Source organism: Nelusetta ayraudi, unplaced genomic scaffold, assembly GCF_046127955.1.
Source record: "Nelusetta ayraudi isolate G7.1 ecotype Tasmania unplaced genomic scaffold, CSIRO-AGI_Nayr_v1 ptg000011l, whole genome shotgun sequence".
Classification (NCBI taxonomy): Eukaryota; Metazoa; Chordata; class Actinopteri; order Tetraodontiformes; family Monacanthidae; genus Nelusetta; species Nelusetta ayraudi.
The window spans coordinates 11,120,641-11,140,248 of NW_027466061.1; the positions used below are offsets into that span (position 1 = coordinate 11,120,641).

General features: G+C 43.6%; 4 protein-coding genes across 9 annotated transcripts; 3 read left to right on the forward strand and 1 right to left on the reverse strand.

Moving 5' to 3' along the window:
* The first annotated feature begins 1,506 nt into the window (after positions 1-1,506).
* Positions 1,507-6,129, forward strand: LOC142884888 (profilin-2-like). 2 transcript variants are annotated; one of them, XM_076020862.1, is made up of 3 exons: positions 1,507-1,931; positions 2,840-3,032; positions 4,171-6,129. In XM_076020862.1, exons 1-3 carry the CDS (start codon positions 1,803-1,805, stop codon positions 4,266-4,268), a joined length of 420 nt encoding a protein of 139 aa, XP_075876977.1. In that variant the 5' UTR covers positions 1,507-1,802; the 3' UTR covers positions 4,269-6,129. The 2 variants fall into 2 exon arrangements, with proteins under 2 accessions (XP_075876977.1, XP_075876978.1); XM_076020863.1 differs by having other exon boundaries at positions 4,529-6,129.
* Positions 6,130-6,594: 465 nt separating this feature from the next.
* Positions 6,595-9,953, forward strand: LOC142884866 (uncharacterized). The gene is made up of 8 exons (XM_076020819.1): positions 6,595-7,206; positions 7,353-7,514; positions 7,586-7,707; positions 7,787-7,952; positions 8,136-8,251; positions 8,321-8,431; positions 8,565-9,826; positions 9,898-9,953. The coding sequence occupies exons 1-7, from the start codon at positions 6,942-6,944 to the stop codon at positions 9,792-9,794; spliced, it is 2,172 nt and encodes a 723-aa protein (XP_075876934.1). The 5' UTR covers positions 6,595-6,941; the 3' UTR covers positions 9,795-9,826; positions 9,898-9,953.
* A 730-nt stretch (positions 9,954-10,683) lies between these two features.
* Positions 10,684-12,903, reverse strand: LOC142884882 (alpha-2-HS-glycoprotein-like). The gene is made up of 7 exons (XM_076020852.1): positions 12,653-12,903; positions 12,222-12,332; positions 12,012-12,093; positions 11,752-11,906; positions 11,571-11,666; positions 11,335-11,406; positions 10,684-11,250 (listed from the first exon to the last, which is right to left on the reverse strand). The coding sequence occupies exons 1-7, from the start codon at positions 12,848-12,850 to the stop codon at positions 10,873-10,875; spliced, it is 1,092 nt and encodes a 363-aa protein (XP_075876967.1). The 5' UTR covers positions 12,851-12,903; the 3' UTR covers positions 10,684-10,872.
* Positions 12,904-13,868: 965 nt separating this feature from the next.
* LOC142884874 (sentrin-specific protease 5-like) lies at positions 13,869-19,583 on the forward strand. 5 transcript variants are annotated; one of them, XM_076020835.1, is made up of 10 exons: positions 13,869-14,023; positions 14,562-15,486; positions 15,785-15,890; positions 16,004-16,151; positions 16,246-16,293; positions 17,736-17,813; positions 17,920-18,057; positions 18,383-18,466; positions 18,894-18,944; positions 19,024-19,583. In XM_076020835.1, the coding sequence occupies exons 2-10, from the start codon at positions 14,868-14,870 to the stop codon at positions 19,138-19,140; spliced, it is 1,389 nt and encodes a 462-aa protein (XP_075876950.1). In that variant the 5' UTR covers positions 13,869-14,023; positions 14,562-14,867; the 3' UTR covers positions 19,141-19,583. The 5 variants fall into 5 exon arrangements, 4 of the variants coding, with proteins under 4 accessions (XP_075876950.1, XP_075876948.1, XP_075876951.1 ...); XM_076020833.1 differs by having other exon boundaries at positions 13,892-14,073; XM_076020836.1 differs by having other exon boundaries at positions 13,892-14,073; positions 14,565-15,486.
* The last annotated feature ends 25 nt before the right edge of the window (positions 19,584-19,608 follow it).

A 19,608-nucleotide genomic window follows, 5' to 3' on the forward strand; every position in this document is an offset into this window, starting at 1 on the left:
GTAGTAGTAGTAGTAGTAGTAGTAGTAGTAGTACGCCCAAACCAACATTGAGACTGCCTGTTGTGGCCAGTGATAATTTCTGATTTTTTTTTTGCAATTTGATAAACTCTGGAAGATGTTACAAAAGAGATCAATAACCCTTAAAATGTTTATGTGGCAGTTAAAAAAAAAAAAACAACTTGACAACGTTCATCATATTGTCTGAAGAAAGGGGATTTGAAATGTTTTTAAAAGCTTTTTTGTTGTGTGGACTCCTTCAAATAACACCAAACATCAACACAGAGGGAAATAAATGATCAAATTCAAATACATTTATCTCTTGCTTTTATCTTCTATTCCCTGTCTTCACTGCTCTGCTCTACCACACTGCTGTCTTTCAGTAAGTGTGTTTTGTCTGTCTATTTATCTGTCTCTATCCTTATCAATCAATCTACACTTATTCTCAAACCTATTCTAGGTTCCTACACGCTACTTCCATGAGATGTGGAAGGGTTGAGTTGGAGCTACTGGACTTGTTCTTGCGATTTTGAAGACATTTCGCCTCTCATCTAGATGACCTTGCTGACTGAGATCCTTCACGGACATATCTATTCCACGAGCACAGCAACTGGCAGTGTTGTTTCAGGCATATGACATGTTTATTTCCTATCAGGCTGAACTTTGGGTCCGTGTGGGAAGGATTCTGATTCTGCAGTTTGAGACCCTCATCAGCAATAATAAATGACTGAGTGAGATTCATGAATCTTTAACCTAATGGAGCAACTCATGAATGCACTGATTTGAAAAAAATTAAAATATATATTTTTAATTATATATGCATATTTAAATTTAAAAACAAAATCACTATACCAGACCTTGTGGATACTATGAATCATAACTCCAAATAATAATAAACATACAGTACACACATATAAAAGAGCTTGTTGATACCTCGATTTGCACAGTACCTGACAAATCAAAGTACTATGAGAGATTCTAGATGATTTAGCAGACTTCACATCAAAGACCCAAGCGGCTTCCACAGCTCAGGAATCATTAAAGCTCAAACTCAGTGGAACAAAGATCGCTGAAGTCCATTTCTTTAAATAATAATAATAATAATAATAATAATAATAATAATAATAATAATAATAATAATAATAATAATAATTTAAAAAATTAAAAACAAAAAACAAAAAAAAAAACCCTGAACAGATGGGTACACGGGCTATTACGGAATGAGAGGTTAATATTCAAGCGCGTAAGCTCTTTTAAACCAAGGTGAAAATAAAATCTCTTCAGGGAATTTTACTATGACATGTCCGGCCAGTAACAAGTTCTAGGTTTAAATACTCCTGAAATGTGCCTAACACATTTCTCACCACATTGTCTTTTCGTTTAAACTTCGCGATTCTGGGCAGGGGAGGAAAAAAACAAAAAAAAAAACAATCCAGATTGTTGCTTTAGTCTGTCCGTCCGCCCATATAATGTCCATATACAATAAAGGCGGCGGGGTGCTTATTGTGCGGAGTGATCTGATCGGGACTACACCCAGCCGCTGCCTCACTCCTCTGGCTCTGCGCTGCTGCCCCAGCCTTGGCGCTGCTCGACGTCGGAGTGCGGCTCGGATCCAGGATTTCGAACTCGCCCGTCGCCGCCTCTGCCCGTTTGGCTCTCGCTCGCCGGTCCATTCAACTCCGAAGATTAAGGGATTATCGTCTTTTATTTTTGTTTTTTTACAACCCTATTCCCTCCCTTTAAAAAACAAAACAAAAACAAAAACAAAAAACAAACTCGAGTCACCTAGCATCAATTTCTTGAGCATGTCTTGGCAAAGCTACGTGGAAAACCTGATGGCCGATGGCAGCTGTCAGGATAGCGCCATTGTTGGGTACATGGACGCCAAATATGTCTGGGCAGCGCACGCCGGCGGCACTTTTAACAATATCACGGTAAGGAGACGTATGTAAGGGTGGTGCGCGTGAAAATATTGGGGCTCTTCGCATGTCTTGTTTGTTTTTGTGCGTCGCCCACGCAGCCGCTCGGCAGGATGAGTAGCGGCTCGCCCGCCGCCTCCCGAGCCGCTAGCTGACTAACGGTTCCCGGTGCTAGCATTAGGCAGCTAGCTCGCAGGCGCCGCATCGGGGCTGGCCTGTCGGCTTCTCCCGCAGCCGTGGGGCGGCGGGGCACGCTGCGGGATTACAGAGACCTCGTGTGGACGGTTTCTTTCAATAGGCCCGAACTATTGGGGGGTATTTTATTTTAACGTTAAGTGGGAAACGCTTGAAAGCGGCAGAGCCTCTGTCTGAATGAACCGTGGCGCTCTCGTAGACGGGGCGTCTGCCTGTGAAACGAGCGTGCTTTTGTGTGTGAGGCGGCTTGGACTTGCCACCGCTATGCTGCTGTAGCTGCTGCCATTGCCGCGGCTGCTGCTTTGTCGGCTGCCTGTGGTCAGAGACAGGGGGGCAACTCAGACTGGCACTTTATTAAATCATCGAACCCTGCCCGTTTGGGTCGAGGTTTGTTTTTGCCCCCCTTCCCCCAAATTGATGGGAAGACGGAATACGATGAACCCGTTGTACAAACGTCACTTCGCATCTATTCACTGCAAACAAGGCCTGCAATGTGAAAACAAGACTGGATCAATAGAATTGCGGGTGTTAAATTGCTGTTTAATGCCTAACTACGAACAAAAATGCGTTTGTCTTTCACACTAAGTGCATTTGACTTTATTTTTAATTGTCAAACCATTCTCGGGATAATTCAAATGCCTGAATCTCGAACAGGTTTAGTATTATTAAATCTGAATGACGAGACCATTCGTGCGTGCCCGCGTGTCTTTTCTCTCTCCCCCCCTCAGTCCCAAGAAATTGATGTGCTGGTCGGTAAAGACAGGGAGTCATTTTACACCAGCGGTCTCACTCTGGGCTCCAAGAAGTGTTCGGTGCTGAGAGACAGCCTCCTGGATGACAGCGATTTCACGATGGACATAAGGACGAAGAGCCAAGGAGGAGAACCGACATACAACGTTTCTGTGGGGAAAGCTGGAAAAGGTAACGAGTGTTCGTGAAATGGAAATGAAAATGACCTCTGCGTTGGTAATTGACCAGAGATATATTGTATTGTGAGTAAAAACTTTATGATATGCTGTCATGGTAATGATATTAATATGCTAAATCTGCTTCACGGATGCTTTTACCGTACAAATTTTGGCCAGCATTTTAATCAATGAAGGGAAGGTTGACAGACCATGGAACGTGGTGTGTTGTAATTTACTGTGATTTGTTTGAAGATTCGACATCTTACCAGGCAAAGTGACACCTTGTGTATGTTAAACAAGTTGCATAATGAAAAGAAATTACACAAGTCTCTGAATTTATATGGAACATGTTTGTGAAACCAGGGTTTGCCTGCTCCATTTGCCTTTGTGGTCCTCAGTGCCCAACAACACCCCCCCCCCCACCCCCCTTAAAAAAAAAAAAAAAAAAATCATTTCATCCTCCCCTCCTGCTCTCTTTTCTGTCCAACTTTCCCAACTACTTCCCACTTGTTATGTTGTGCATGGGGAAAGTCCAAAGGACAAAACTCTCTAAATTTTAGTCACACTGCAAACACTTGGAGGGACGACTGTATTGGTCGTTGCCCCTCTTTCTGGAACACCTGCTCAGTCTTTAACTTTATTCTTTATCTTTATTTAATGAGATACGTTGACATCATGACCTCTTTCATAAGTATGACCTGGCCAAGAATGGCAGCAGCATACAACATAGTGAAGAACAATAGATTAAAAAAAACAATTACAAGAGAAACATTAAAATATAAACGTCCAAACAATTACGAATAAAGACGAAGCGTCGGAGGCACTTATCAGTGATTTGCTTCCTGAATCCTTTATCAAGTGAAAAAGAGAAGCAGCAGAGGTGTTTCCTCACTCGGAGTCTTGGGTCTTTAAATTCTGCCTTTGAAATAGTGACTGTTGGAATACCTGAATTCCAATATACAATAATGTAATATATAATAATGTACTATAAAAGAGGAAATTCAGTATTAAATTCATGAATTACATAGAGTGTCAGTGGGTGGCTGTGTGCGTCACCTTTGATTCTTCTGGCGTTTGCATTTCTATTAAACCTCCCCCTCTTTTCAGTTTCTTAACCGTCCCTTTCTATCTTTTCCTTTTTTCTCTTACAGTTTTGGTTCTTGTAATGGGCAAAGAAGGGGTCCACGGAGGCGGATTGAATAAGAAGGCTTACTCAATGGCAAAATACTTGAGAGATTCAGGGTTTTAATGTTTCACGAGCTCTTCTAGAAAATTAAAAGGGGAACAAAAAAGTGGGACAAAAAGAAGAAAAAGAAATATTGCTGTTAACATTTCTTCTGCAAGCTGTCAAAATGAAAATTTTAATTGCAATGAAGAGTGTGGTAAGATACTGTGTCACCGTTGCCCCCTCCACCTGCCCTTGTGCCATTGTGGTGGCGGGGGAAGGGAGGGAGGGAGACTCTTCAATTTTTGTTCATTCCTCTTTTTTCCCCTCTGTGTGTGCTCCAGTATTGGTTTTAGTCATGGGGAAGGAGGCGGTCCATGGTGGAAATCTTAACAAGAAAGCATTTTCAATGGCTGACTACCTGAAGAAGGCTGGATATTAAAGCAACCTCCCCACCCATCCATCAGCATAGCAGCGCACTCCCACTCATCGCATTGTGTTGACACTACTCCCAGGATAAGATGGCAAACGATATTACTTCCTCCCCAAGTCGACTTTTATACAGCAGCTTTCTCAACTCTTCAAATTACACTTTTCCTCTTGATTTCCCCTTTGTTAGAGAAACCCTCCCCACTTTAACATTGTACTTCTCATGTTTTTTGCACTGCGGCATTCACATGTTCATGGAAGTGTTATTAATAAAGGAATGCAAATAAAAGTGTAACATCCATTTGGAGTTGCCTCCCTCTTGACTTGGAAACCGGCTACTGTTAATCCAAGGGAAGTACACATGTAATAGTGGTGACAGTTTGCATAGTTATGCTTTGTGAGCATTGTTATTATTAAAATATGTTTCTTTCCCTTCTCCCATCAGCATGTGGGCATTTTTAAAAGTTGCATGCGTTTTATCTCTCTCTTTATCTGTCCCTTTGTAATATTCCAGCCAAAACCATCTTCTCGTCTGCCTCAGTCTACAAGTCTCCATCAACGAAATTCAGAGTTTATTCACTGACAAGGCCCTATGCTGTGCACCTCTGTCCCTGCCCACCCCGCCATAACCTGCTTTTTGCTGTTGTAGCTTTATGTGGTTTAAAAAGTTGACAGTGTTGAGCTGTTTTAATGAGTATGGTGTAAGGCTGGCATTGCTGAGTTGATTGTGATATTTTACCACATCTGGGAGTTCGGCAGTCGGCGTTCTGCCACTTAATACATCAATCAGCTTTTACTAAAATGTCAATCTTTTTTTTATTTGTATTTGTATTTGTATTTTTTTTTTTTTTTTTTTTAAAGTCTTTAGCAATTTTTGTTTATTGTCAGCCCCCCCCCCCCCCAATCTCTCATTTTGGGCATTTTGTCACCAGAGAATGAGAGTGAGAGTTTAGTCTGCCGATCACGTCAACTGTCATCTGTGTATCATAGACGACCTCATGACTACAGATTTAACCGCTTCCTTGACTTTCAATGCCATGCAAACATTGACTCACTAATTCTTTTGCTAACTTCATACCCATCAAGCAGTGCCCACTGCAGTGTCGTTTTACAACAGTATGAATACACTTTGGACAGTGAAGTTGGGATGTTGAACTCAACATCTTGGTGTAATTTGCCTTGTGCTCTAGTCATCAAGTGTATTCACAAATTGTCATAGTATGGTCCGTAGAAGTATATTTAAAGAGGAAAAAAAAGATGTTCTGTACACTTAACAATGAAAATGGTGTTGGTTGGAATAAGAACATTTGTAATTTGTCTTGTGAACATTTTTTGAAAGTAATGTGTATTCTGTGCCATAAAATTGATCTGATCTGTTGCTACTTAATAAGTTGGTTTTTTAACTGCTGCCCCGGCAAGAAGTAACTATCAATGGCACTCTCCAAAAGGAATTTTTTGGCATCTGTAATCTCCAGACTTTGTTGGATATGTACAGAATTAAAGAAGAGAAAAGCAACCTAGTGGTATTTTGTCTTTTTCTCCCTCAAGTTTGAAATTCTGCCATAAAAACATGTTCTTTCAAATGCCACAATGATGGATGAGACTGCTTTTGTTTATGGGCAGCTCAAAATAAAGTTCTAACCAGTTTTTTCTTTCCTGGATAAGCATGTCACGTGTCTTGAGTGCTTATTCAACAAATGTAGTGCCTGTGATATTCCAAATAAGTCAATAACTTGAGATCAGGTTTGTTTTTGTCATAATCCAGTCCCTATGTCAATCCCAATCAGTGTGTGCCAGTTGCCATGGCTGTACATGTAGTTTACCACCACCAGCAGAAAGTGCAAATGTAGAGAGTGCTTTGAGTGCTCGGAGAAGTGTCACACATTTGAATACATTTATATTTTTAATTGTCACCTGGACATACATAGCATTTCCCCTGAATAGAAATATTGTCTGATTATGGCTGATGACACATAGCTGGTATATCCATAAATAGAGAACTGGATTAAGCACTAGGGACCTTGAAGAAACGATGCAAAAGTGCAATCACTTTTAAATTCTGCCCTTCTTATCAAACTTATCACAACTTTTTTCAACAAGCTTGACCTCCATTAAATGTCATATTTCTGCTGCATGATATGGCAAAGTCCATAATAGGTTGTGGCAATAGAAACTAATTAGCCACAGTGCATTTGGACAATTGGCGACTGCCCTGGTGCCCAGGTGTTTCACAATGCTCAATTAGTCTCCAGACCTCGTGCCAAGTCTTAAGAGACGGCCGGCACAGAGGAGTTTTGCAGTTAAAGCGTTCTGTGAGGCCCTCCGCCGATGCTCTTCTCTGTCTTCGGTTCGATGGCGTGCAGCGGGGCCAGTAAGGGTTTATGTTTAGGACTTCTTTTGATTGCTGGCTATCATTGTGCGAGACTGCCAAAGCTTAAAGCTTTGGATACATTCAAGCAAAACTTGACACTGAACCATAGTCGGTCTGATCGGATGTGGTATGGGAAGCTTTTAATCTTGGAAAGCTCTCAACAAGAATCCACTGACCCAGAGAGTTTGCTGGACAGTGACACGGATTATCAAGCGGACATGGGTATGAACATGTTTTCTTTTCTTTCTTTAAGGAAATGTGCTGTAAATTATGCAAAATAGAACATAAGTTCTTGGCATGTTAATTGCTGTTTAAAATGTCTACTCAACAGCAGTTGTTTCTTGTGCAACATGTTTAATCTCTAAAAGGTATATTTGCAAAGAACTATGAAGAGAGTTTCGACACTGTGAGGATGAATAATGCAGTTGCTCAACAAATTCTAACCATGGAACCAAAGGTTGAATGTACAGCAAACTCCATGAGGCTCAACATCCAAGATACCCCACGAATGCTGTTGTCTGTGGAGAGGGGTAAGTATTCACCTTTCTTTAAGATTCTGCTTTTTCTCTTTCTTAATCTGCCAATTAAAACTGTTCAACAGGAAAGCGATTGTCCCCGCTGCCTCTGTCAACGTTGCCATCAAGCTGTGGTTACACCATTAAAGCCATGCAGAGGGATTTAGTCTTGGTTGCACCTTATGATGGTTGCTTTGTTGCTGTTGAGGTAGGACCAACCCTCAATACTTTGTATGGAAAGTAGCACTTGCATACCAGTACGTTTTTGCTTTTCTGCTGCATTGCAGGAGGACTGTTATGTTCTTCCTCTACGCTTGTCGGGGCTACCAGTGAAGATGTCGTGTCCAATGATGAGGCCGCCCTCAGCTAACACACAAACATTCACCTGTCATCCTGAGAAAATTGAAATAAACCTAAACTGGGGATTGTCTAGTTCTGAAATCCAAGTTAAAAGTAAGGCTTGACTATTATATTTTTTTTAAATATGATCCTGTGTGCCCATCCCTTAAACTGTAAAAGAACTCTTTGAGAACAACTTTGAATGTAAATTAGCCTGAAGTATGTAAAGTGCAGGATTGCATATGATTTGTCTTAAACAAATGGAGTCTTGACCTTCGTTCTTTAATCATCTCACAGTGTCGGCTCTCTGGGAGCCACTGCACACTGTGGTAAAGACGTGTCGGTTTGGTTTAACTGAAGTTGATAAAGTTGTGAACGTCACCGTGCCCTACGATCATTGCCTGAAAAAAGAGGTATGGCAGTAGATTCAGTCTGTTCCAATTGTACCCGAGGAAATGACACACTTTTGTTTGTACTTTTAGGATGAAAAGTACATCCTGGAATTGCGGGGAGGAACTATGGAAGCTAACATTTCATGTCCAGTACCGAAGCAGCTGAATTATCATCCCACTAGCTGTCAAAACTGGGATGGGGTGAGCACTTTAGTACTACTGTGTAATGACTAAACAGGATTGGGGAGCTGCTTCAGAGGCTAGACTATGAAACCTCTATTTGAAGAAGAAAAAAATGATTTAATGACTCTTTAAACCCCCTCTGCTTCTACAGCCCTGTCAACCAGCACTCTCCTCTGGATATCTCCAAGTAGATCGTGGACTATCAACTCCTGAAGGAATGTTGCCAGGAACACCTGCGCAACAATACGCGGAGCAGGCTTGGCGCCAAGGCTACCAGTCAGTTAACCCCCACACTCAAGGTGGCTTTCATCAGGTGGAGGTGTACAGAGAGTTCATGCCACCCACCCAGCCAGTAAACCTAGTCTCTCAGAAAACACCTGTGGCACCCCGAGACTCCGTGCAGCGCAATGTGCCGTCTGGGCAGTCCTACCAGCAGCAGTACCTCCTCTACCCACACGTTGATTCCCTGACTAGACCAACTGATTCCCAAAACCCTTCACACTCTGAGCCTGCTCCCTTTGCACCGCTCTTTCAACAAGCCCAGGCGGTTCTGCTTCCGCTTGTCAACCAACAGCCACTTCCCGGTCCGGTTTCTGATCCACCTCCCACGATGCAGCAAAACGGTGGTGTTGCCCAAGACTCCTCATCCATGCGGCCTGTGTATTGCGCTCAGTCTTGCTCATCTGGATCTGGCAATTGTTGTTTCCAACTTGCTTTTCATGAGCATCACCATCACATTGTTCCTGCTTGGCCTGGAAACGCACCGTTCATCTATACAGGGCTGCCATCTCTCGCTCAAGTAGCATCCCCACCTGTTCAGCCCCAAGCCTCTCCCGCAAGAAATGGAGAGCAGACACAACCACCAGGGGGCAGTCCTGCCACTCAAACTGAACAGCCAAATCCTGCACCCGGTTTCACAGATCGTTATAATCCGTTTTATTGGTTAATTGCGTCACAAACGTCAAATCACGACAAGCCCGCTCGAATCCAGCCTTCACATCTTGGGCAAGAAGCGCTACGCTATGTAGATGCTCATGCTTTGAGACAACTGTTTCGCGGGCAGAACTTTGACCCTCTGCGAAATGTTCACAACCAGGCTCCCTCAGAGGCGTCTAGGCCACAGTTGAGCAGAATTCTGATTCCCCAGTACGCGATGAATCCAAGTCTTTATTTATCACCACCTGTGAATTCTCCACAGCCGCTTTACTCAAACGTACCTGACCAGACTTCACGTCCACATGGAAGGTATTTTCAGCAAGTGGTTCAGTATGCCCCACAAAGCTCCGTCTCAGGGCCACGACAACCTGAACCTGCGGGCCAAGCGCAACGTGACTCTGGGCAACGCACAGTATCCTTTCAACCACTGCCAAAGGGTTTCTGAAAGCATTGGATTCTGCTCCTTCTAGGAAAATGGTAAGAATTTTTTTTTTTTTAAGGCAGAAGGGGAAATTTGAGACGTTCCTACTAATGTGTGTTTCTTGCAGGAATGAAACTGCTGGAAATTGTCTTCAACCACAACAATAAATGATTGAAACCACTGTACTGCTGTGCTTTCGACCAAAATGGTTCATTTTAGTATGTGGAAACAAACTTGCAAAGCAGGGCCTTATCTTGTTTTTTGACCTAGTGGTGTTTATTTTTGCTTTAGTATTAACTAGTGCTTTCAGACCTACCCATCTATCCAGACTTTAATTTACAATTATTGGCCTTTGTTTCTGTAAAGGGGAATTTGGAGTCTTTTTTTTTTTTTCTAACTGAGCTGTTTGACATGGGAATTGACTAGATTTCTGAAAAAAAAGCAACTGGTGGCACCCCACCCTCAAAAAAGGGTATCTTGCGAAATTCCTTTTCTGCTGAAAATTTCAATTTTCCCATTGATTAGATGCTTTTAAAAGTAAGAATTGAAAAAAGGGGGGGGGGGGATTAAGTTTATTTATTCCTATATGCAATCTTGGCATCATTCAGGGAGTACTGTCTAGCCTCAATTTGTTTACCAGGCAGCCTATTTTTGTATTGGTTTAGTTATGAGCAGTGTTTACACAGCTGCAGAGAAGTTTATAAAATGATCTTTTCATACTGCAGAGAGCGGTTGGTTCTCAGTAACCTTTTCATACGTTTTCACTTTCAGTGACTTGATGGGCTGGTGTGAGATATTTCCCAGTTTTGTCTAGGTGAAATGTAAGCGTGTGAAGCCTTTTGAGGGGTATTTTTCTGTAGCAACCTGAGGTAGATGTTAGAATTCTAAAGTTTCATTTTTGCAAAGAAACTGGATGGTTTTAAATATTTATTTAAATGTCAATCTTTGCATTACATTTTTTGCAACAATTCATGCTCCCTTGTAATTTGACTACAAATTATTTCTAGTTTTAGCTATCACAGAACATGTTCACTACAGTTAGCTGCAGATTCATCTAACAAAAGTTGGGTAGTGGCACTTATTTCCTGTGGGATGTTAACACTTAGAAAAATCGCACCCTTCCTGGGCACAACTGGATAAGAGCAATTGGTTCTGTCGACACTGCTTGCGCGGCGGCCACATCTCTCTTCACAACAAGGGGAACCTCATCACTGGCCGACGTCTCCATGGCAGATTCACTGTCAGCAACTGGGGAGGCATCGGCTCCAGGCACAGTGGCAGCCACTGTTACTGTAGGTGTCACGGGTACAGCTTCGACTGACTCAGCTGATTCTGCGGACAGGAGGCTGCTCATGTGGGGGTTATGGAAATGGGTCAGTCTGTGGTGTTTCAGGCCATGTTTGTGCAACAGGCTGTGCAGGTGCACATGGGCTGCTGGTGGCGGCAGAAGAGCTGCAGTGCTGTTGGCGTCTAGGACAGGCTTTTGGAAAAAGGTAAACGCATATTGTGCTGTCATGAAGGTAGATCTTATTGTTCAACTTCACAGTGGAAACCGGTGTTTTACCAGAGTGGGGAACATCTTGCAATCCACGGTGTGGTCAACACTTCCACCTCTCGCAGTGCAAAAGCCACGGGCCTAAAAAACAAAAACAAAACCGCATCCTCTTGAGTTTAATTTTGGCCTGGTTTTTGTCTATCAGAGCAAACGCTTAACATTTCCTTCAGATGTTTCGCTTAATTGAGAGGAACATAAGACACACACTTCTCATGGGCAAAGTGAAACAGCCTTTTTGAACTTACAGCCAATGTGTCATTCAGGGGTGTGCAATAATCCTCGGTGCAGTTAGCTTCCACCACAACATATTCTGCATAATACATTGGCCCGCCAGACACAATCTGAAAAAAGAACATATGTTAACATTGGAACAAATAAAAAGGAATAGGGCCATAATCTGACTAGGGCTTGCACTTTTCATTTAACCTGGGATGTCATCCTTCCAATCTCCAGAACAGTGAATGTTAGGTTCTTGGTATTGTTATTGAAGGTGGCCAGAGAAGCGTGGACAAAGTCCAGGGCTAATGTGTAGTTTAAGGGAAGGAGGGTGTGACAGCCGACGCACATGTCCTCTGTGGACTCTACATATTGTCAAAGAGAGAGAGAGGTGGGCAGGTTGAGGCACAAGTAGCACAATAGTGTGTCCGCTCATACGCTGCAAAGTAAAAAAAAAAAAAAAGAATTACCTTCTGTGTTGCACTTAAATGCGGTGACAGTCAGAACTCCAGCGACTTTGTCTAGCACCACATCACAGTCTCCCTCTACGGCCTGATTGGAGACAGAATTGTACAATAATACAAACAAATGCATTATTTCTATTCTTGTTATTCATGTGTAAATTCAGGCAGTTATTTGTAGTTGCAAGCAGGTTTTTTTTCTTTGTTATTCTCTCTTACCGTCAATATTTTAGGTCTGACAGTGCAGTTTGCCACTGGTGTTGGGTCCAACACATGGCAGTCTGTCTCCAGCAGGTCAATTTCCAGAACATAGGTGCTGTTTCCATCAGCCTAAAAAAAAAAAGTTAAAAAAAAAAAAAAAAGTTCTATAAAATGAGTTACAATTATGCTGCAAGGACAGAGAAATAAGTTTGTCTTCATAGGTCTTATGGTCACATGCAAATGTCAGAACATTCAGTCAGTTTTCAAATGACGAGTTTTACACGACTTATACGTCCTTTCTTTCTTCCTTTCAAATGTATTTTTATTTTCCATCTAGATGCCAGCTTGTCATTTTTATCTTGCAAACCCTGTGATGATGCAGTTTACAGGGCCGACAGGAGTGGTGATGGGCATCTTGTCACAGGGTCATTTTCAACCTCCTGACTCACCCTGGAGACGATCTTGACATCCTCGATCCTGTTGAGCGCGTACTTGTAACCATGTGTGTGCTGGCCGTTAAGGTAATCCAGAGCCGCCAGGGCAGCCTCCTCGGACTCCGAGGAGTCGCACATGGTTCGTTGCATGTTCATCTGAGCCCATGACCCTGCCAGAAGAACCAGGACAACGACGTAGCTCAGTCGATTCATGTCTGCTGGAGATACAAGTAGATGATAGTGGACAGCAGCGGGGGGAGAGACAGAGCTTGTGCAGCCGCAAGTTTATATATCTTGCACTTCAAACAGGACAGTGAAGCCAAGGCAAACATGGCGATCACCCCTCCTGACTCCTGTGTCACATGTGGGCTGAACTCAGCTTTTAGGATGTTGTCCAAAACAAATGCAATCTGACAAAGTCTGGAACGGGACGAGTGCCAACAGGGCAAATCAATGAGTGTGGGTGTGTTACTTGCTTATTGAGCTTGAGGAAGAAGCCTGCTAAACGTGTGATTTTGTTTTGCGTGGCACTTTCTTGAATGATCACTCTGTACAGCTAATCAAAATACCAAGGTGGTGTGTGAGCAGCTGTCCCCATCCAGAGAGGTCAGAGTGAGCATTGGGCCCCAGCTGCAGGGCCTCAGGAGCAGCAGGGAGCCAACCACTTGCTCAATGACACTCCAGTAATGAGGACATGTGCCCACGGGGGGGACATAGTCGAGGGACAGGGACACTCTTTGCTTTCGCCCACGTATTTGCTCTGGGATGATTCATCTGCACAATATGCTGGTGTGTGCCCAGGTCAGGACCGGATACAGACGTAGGACACTGATAGGCTCTGCTGATTAGATAAATGTAAAGTAAACGGACAGTCCTCCACGAAGCCGTCAAGTTCAGATCCTCACTCTAATAGGTTTTCTTTGTCAGTTTGTATTTAACGTGAAATAGTTAAGTTCTCAGGGACCTGAAATCTGTCTGTCATTCAATTCTGTTTAACCAAATAAAAAGTACAATAAACAGTGCTAGTGTAGAGCAACAAGACAACAATGAAACACTATTTTGTCCACAACCAAAGTATTGCTTTAGTAGAATATCTATCTATCTATCTATCTATCTATCTATCTGATAGCAGATCGTCTTCTAAACGATCCTCTCAATTTCCTATTTTCCCCTCCTCCGCTTCTTCATCTCCTTCTTTGTCCTCGTTTCAGCACCGTGGCCCCTACACGCCCTGCTTTGTCCCGTAACGGTAAGAATACACGGGCACAAAGGAAGAAAGAAAAAAAAAAAAACCGTGACGTGTTTCTGCCGCGACACCAAGCGTGGATGGAACAGTTCCCGTCGCCACTCCTGAAGGCACCGTGTTGCGGAATGAAACACAAACACGTGAGGCAGACACGCTCACAGCCGTCAGAGATGACCGCAATCTGACCCGAGTAAGTTGGACTGTGACAAAGAGTAGGGAACGGTGAGGCGGGCTTCGTGGTCGCGGCTGGTTAGCTGGTGTTGCAGGAGGTCGCAGGGGGTCCGCGCCTGGAAACGTCCAGATAAGAAACAAATGATCTCGCGTGGTCTGTCGCACTAAATCCCGGTGGACACCGAATGCCCGTGTTTTCTCAAGGCAGCCTTCGACGTCAATGACCACGCGTTGAAATATATATTTTTATCTTTGCGTGTCTTTAATACATTTTACGGTTTTCCATCTCCTCAACCTCGACGAGATATGACGAAAAATTTAAAGAAATCGCATACCCCCCGTCCTCCTCCCTGGTAAAAACTACATGAACTTATGCGTTAAGCAAAAAATGAATACAATGTCAACGTCGTGTTTAAATAGAATGCTTGAAAATTTCATTTTGGACACAGAGAGTCAATAGATGAGCCATCAAGGTCTCCTGACATTGACATTATGTCTTTATTGCAGCAGTCATTCAAGACCAAAGTCCTCAGAAAGCCACTGGTGCCAAAAGCAAATATGAGGATGACCGAGAGAACCACAGAAACCCTGTTCAGGTGAATGAGTCTATTTTTCATATGCTGTTCACGCCAACTCATCTGACCTGAGCCACCAAGGAGGACCTGTGACAGTCTGTGGAGATGGTGCACCACCATCTGGAATGACTACGACTTCATCATAAGCTACAGTCCATAGCTGGCGCTGTTGCTACTTGGACCTTTGACACCGAAACATGAGACCCTCTCATCCCACTGCCTGAACGATCCCTGATAGATGCGTGGCAAACAGAAGAATGAGCGCAGGGCCAAACACCTGCCGAGGATCAAGGGGTCCATGTCCTCCGTTAAAGGCGTGTCTCACCTGTCACGGCGAGCCAAGAGGCGCCTGTATTGTAAACTACAGCTGTGGATGTGGAGGAAGAGGAGGGAGAGATGCCGCTATGCATTGTTCAAAGCAACCAGGCGGGCGTGTTTGGTTGACGTGCACACGCAAGCGGACCAAAGCAACGCTGTGTCGTCTGTCGTGTGCCCCGCAGGGGAATCAGAGGACACACTAAAAAGGCGCGGCCGGCGGTCAGAAATGTCTCTCAACTCTGCAGTGAAGGATGTGTGTGCTCCTGTATCGCGCCACAGAGAAATTGGAAATCGTCCAGTGTTTTCCCAGACTGCTGAGCCTCTGCTGGAGTCTGGTCCTCAGGGGAAAACTTCACGTTCCAAAGAACCAACCACACAGGGAGTTTCTCAAAGGCTCAAGGACAGTGGTGCATTTGGACACTTGAGCTCCACACCTCTGAAGCGGGAGCAGGCTGCAGTTGTGAGCACAGTCAAGGCAACGATGAGTGAAACAGTTCATGGTGATGCAGACTTGCATTCACTGAGAAATGGCATTCAAGGTGGGTTTTGGAAATGGGTTCTTATCTGTTTTTCCTGCTTTGAATTAAGGGCTTTAATTTTCTTCTCATCACCAATAATTAAAGATCTCCCAACGAGGTAGTATATTTAGTCCTTTGTTTACAGCCGCCTTTTAAAACGCTGAGTTTTAGCTCTCTGCTAACACAGAACTGGAGGTTTTTTGGCACAAATTTCTAAAATAAAAGTGGGGCAAACAAAAAAAGTTGAGGCTGGACTATTGGTGGAAAAACATTGAATATGGCATCTTTCAGTGATGACAGCCTCTTCATATTCTCCCAGAATTCCTGGGTGAGTTCTACAAATTCTATGGGAGTTTTTTCCCACTGCAGCGACGGGATGTTTTGGCACACCTGCAGACCAGGTTTAACACCGATTTCAGCCACAGGTGCGTCTCAGATTCCATTATCCTGACGTGCGTCCACATGTGCAGCGCCTAATCGGCGGCCTGCGCCAAATTCATTTGCAGGATGAACCCAATCCATTTTCCTTCCTCTGCAGTAAAAAGGCCGTCGTCCACGAAGTCGCCCGATATCTCACTCAGGTCGAACAGAAGCTGCTGCCCTCCTTTCGGCTGGTGTACAAGAAACACACACTTTCGCTGGACGACCTGTCGACACTGGCCGATCAGAACTGGCTCAACGATCAGGTGGTCACCTGAGTCCAGATGGGAACTTGTAAGCGGGAACCCTGTTCATGTGTTGGCCAACTGTAACCATCCGTGTGTTCCTCTTCTGCCTCAGGTCATGAACATGTATGGAGAGCTGATCATGGAGGCTGCCAGTCACAAGGTGATCTCACTTTTTTCTTTTGCTGAGCTTTAATTTTAACCCCCAGGAGATCATTTCTTACAATTGGAAAGTATTCACAGCACTTTTCCCACATTTCATGTTTCAGCCTTATTCTAAAGTGGATTTCATTAATTTCCCCCTTAAAGTTCTACACATGTCAATGCTTAATGACAATATGGAAAACTTTTTTTGTTTTTGTTTTACAAATAAATGGTTTGTGTTCAAGATTATCAGGATTTTTCTTCTTTAACAGACACTTGACTATCACACCTAAAATAGTAATGTGTCTGTTATAGAAGAATGCTAATCATCGTACAACATTTCTTTCAGTTTCTTGCAAATTCACTAAAAATGAAAAACTGAGAAATCACATGTACATAAGTAGCATACCTTTGCTCAGGACATTGTTGCTGCACCTTTGCAGTAATTACAGCCTTATGACTTGTTCGCCCATTCTTCTTTGCAAAACTTCTCAAGCTTCATCAGGTTGGATGGTAGGCGTCAGTGCGATTATATCAAATCTCACCCCAGTAAATGATAACTTCTCAGCATATTCAGTAAAGTATGTCCATGTCTTATATCTTCTCATAGAGTGCTGGAAACTAAGTTCTCCATTGGTAAATACATCATCACTTCTCTCACCCACTCAATAACAGAAGAGGGCTGCACATCTTTCCATTGCAAGAGTCTCAGCCAATTAGCCAAAAGAGATGAGAAGGCGAATGCATTTGCCTGATGTGAAGTTATGCCGTGCTGCTTTTGGAAAACACCAAACACTGCCGTTATTGGATTCCAAAACTTGAATTCCACAACCTGCTCAGAGCCCTGCATCGATCACCCGTTTAAAACGGCTTGCCAGCTATAGGAAGAAACTTCTTCCAGTTACAGATGATTGAAAGCACTGTCTCATGGGGACCTCCAAAGCAGCAGATTTTTTTTCTGTAACCTCCCCCAGATTTGGGCTTCGAGACAATCCTGACTTGAAGGTCTATAAACAGTTCCTTAGATGTCATGCTTGATTTGAACTCTGACATGCAATGTTAATTTTGGGGCCTTATATTGACAGGTGTGTTCCTTTCCAACTTATATCCAATCAACTGAATTTATGACAGATGGACTCTAATTAAGCTGCAGAAACATCTCAAGGATGATCAGGGGGATACGGGATGCAACTGTGCTCAATTTGAGCTTTATGGCAAAGCCTTATGTAATTATTGATCTACATGTGAGTTCTTAGTCTTTCATTTTTTTTAAATAAATTTGCAACAATCTCGTGTGGCAAATTTTGAGGAACACAATGAATATAATCCATTTTGGAATCAGGTCAGGTTAATTCACAATTTTTAATGATGAGAACCAGAGGCAATAAGGGATCGATAATACAATCATGTCAGTGTTCCATGTCGGTGACCTGTAGTCATTTTTGCTTCATTCCCTTGAAGGTCCATGTTCTCAACAGCTTCTTCCACCGGCAGCTCATAACCAAAGGTTATGATGGGGTGAGGAGATGGACGAGGCAGGTCTGTCACCAAGTCCTTTGTCAGCGTTTCTGATGCTGCTGAATAACTGCCAATTGAGCAACAGTAAGTGAAAGAGACTGACACCCGGCTCTCTTGCCTCGATTAGGTAGATCTGTTTTCCAAGAGTTTGCTTTTGGTGCCCATCCACCTGGAGGTCCACTGGTGCCTGGTGGCGGCCAACAACACAAAGAAGAAGATCTGCCTGTACGACTCTCAGGACATCGCTCTGCAGAAGGTGGCCAGGGTAAGCGGACCCCTTCTGCCCTTCTGTGTCCATGCTGTTCTGCACAAGCAGGGTTGCGCTCTTCAAGCAGGCCAATTCCAGTGGCCTTGCTGCTGTGACACCTTGCAACAGACAAAGTTACACAGTCACACAGTCGTGGGTGGGTGGTGGGATTGACGTTAAGGCAAGAGGATCGTCAATAGCTAGATTTGTGGACACATCTGCCACCAAGTGGACAGAGGAACGAATTGCAAACTGCTAAAATAACAGAGGGTCCTCAAAATTCATCATGAAATGCAGAAATCGCTTGTAAAAAAGCTTGTTCTTTTCCCCCTACTTGTCGTAGAACATCCTAAAATACTTGACAACAGAAGCGAGGGAGAGGAAGCAGGCGGCTTTTCAACACGGTTGGACCCTGTCACTCAACGAGGTGCGTACCGCCGACGATACAGTCGGCGATGAACCGTCAGTAATAAACATGCATTGCATTACAGGAATGAAAAAGTGGGTGGAGCCAGTGGTCACTCACAGGAGTGGCTGTCTAGATGAATGATAATGACTTGTTTGTCACGTTGCATCATTGTGCTGAAACCTCAGAGTCCTGCAGACACTGTAAATGTTTAATGTTTCGCAAACACATTGAGGACATCAGCATGACGCCCCCAGCATGACAACACATGCCGCCACAGGCTGTAATGGCATAGTTCACTTAAAATGGAAAATTTTAACTCATTACGAGCCGCCCTGATGTTGATTGTGGTTCTGGAAACGTTTTGTAATCTGCTTAACAAATTTTTGAGTTTTGTCTGTCTGTCTGTCTTTCTTCACCAATCACAAACATTTGCTGTCCTCCACAGAAAATCCCTCAACAGACCAATGAAAACGACTGTGGGGTTTTTGTCCTGGAGGTAACCAACCTTGGAGCCTCTCAAACCTTCTATTCCGTGTCTTGAATGACTCTCACACGTCACATCTGCTCCTCCTCAGTATTCCCGATGCCTGGCGCTGGCAAAACCGCTGCACTTTACCCAGAAGGACATACCAAAAATCCGCAAGAGGATCTACAAAGAGCTCTGCAACTGTAAACTCAGCGAGGAGGCCTAGCGACGGTGCAAATGTGCAGCCGGTTCGGCCGCCACCCCCCTGCTGCTGCTGAGGACAAGAAGTGGCACCTTATTTCTCACCAACAGCTGGATGGTTCAGGAGGAAGATCCGTCTCTCTGATGAATTGGACATGGTATGGTAATTTATTGGCTGAACATTTTTTATCAGGTTTGTTGTGAAAAAAGTAAGCGATGTTGCTTTAGAAGCAGCACTTTCTGGATGTAGTGCCTGTTCAAGTATGCATTCTACTGAAATAACGTAGCCTCAGCGACACGCAGGTCTAACTTTGCATTGTTTGACCAATCGATGTGACTTGATCTTTGTTTGCAATGATTTATCTGTTGCGCCTTGAGGGATAAACGGTATATTTTGTTTGTGGCTAATGTGGTTGCAGAGAATGTGTGCAGAGTTCTAAATAAAAGGAAAATTCAACATATATTAAACTAGTTTTATTGATTCTTCCCCCCC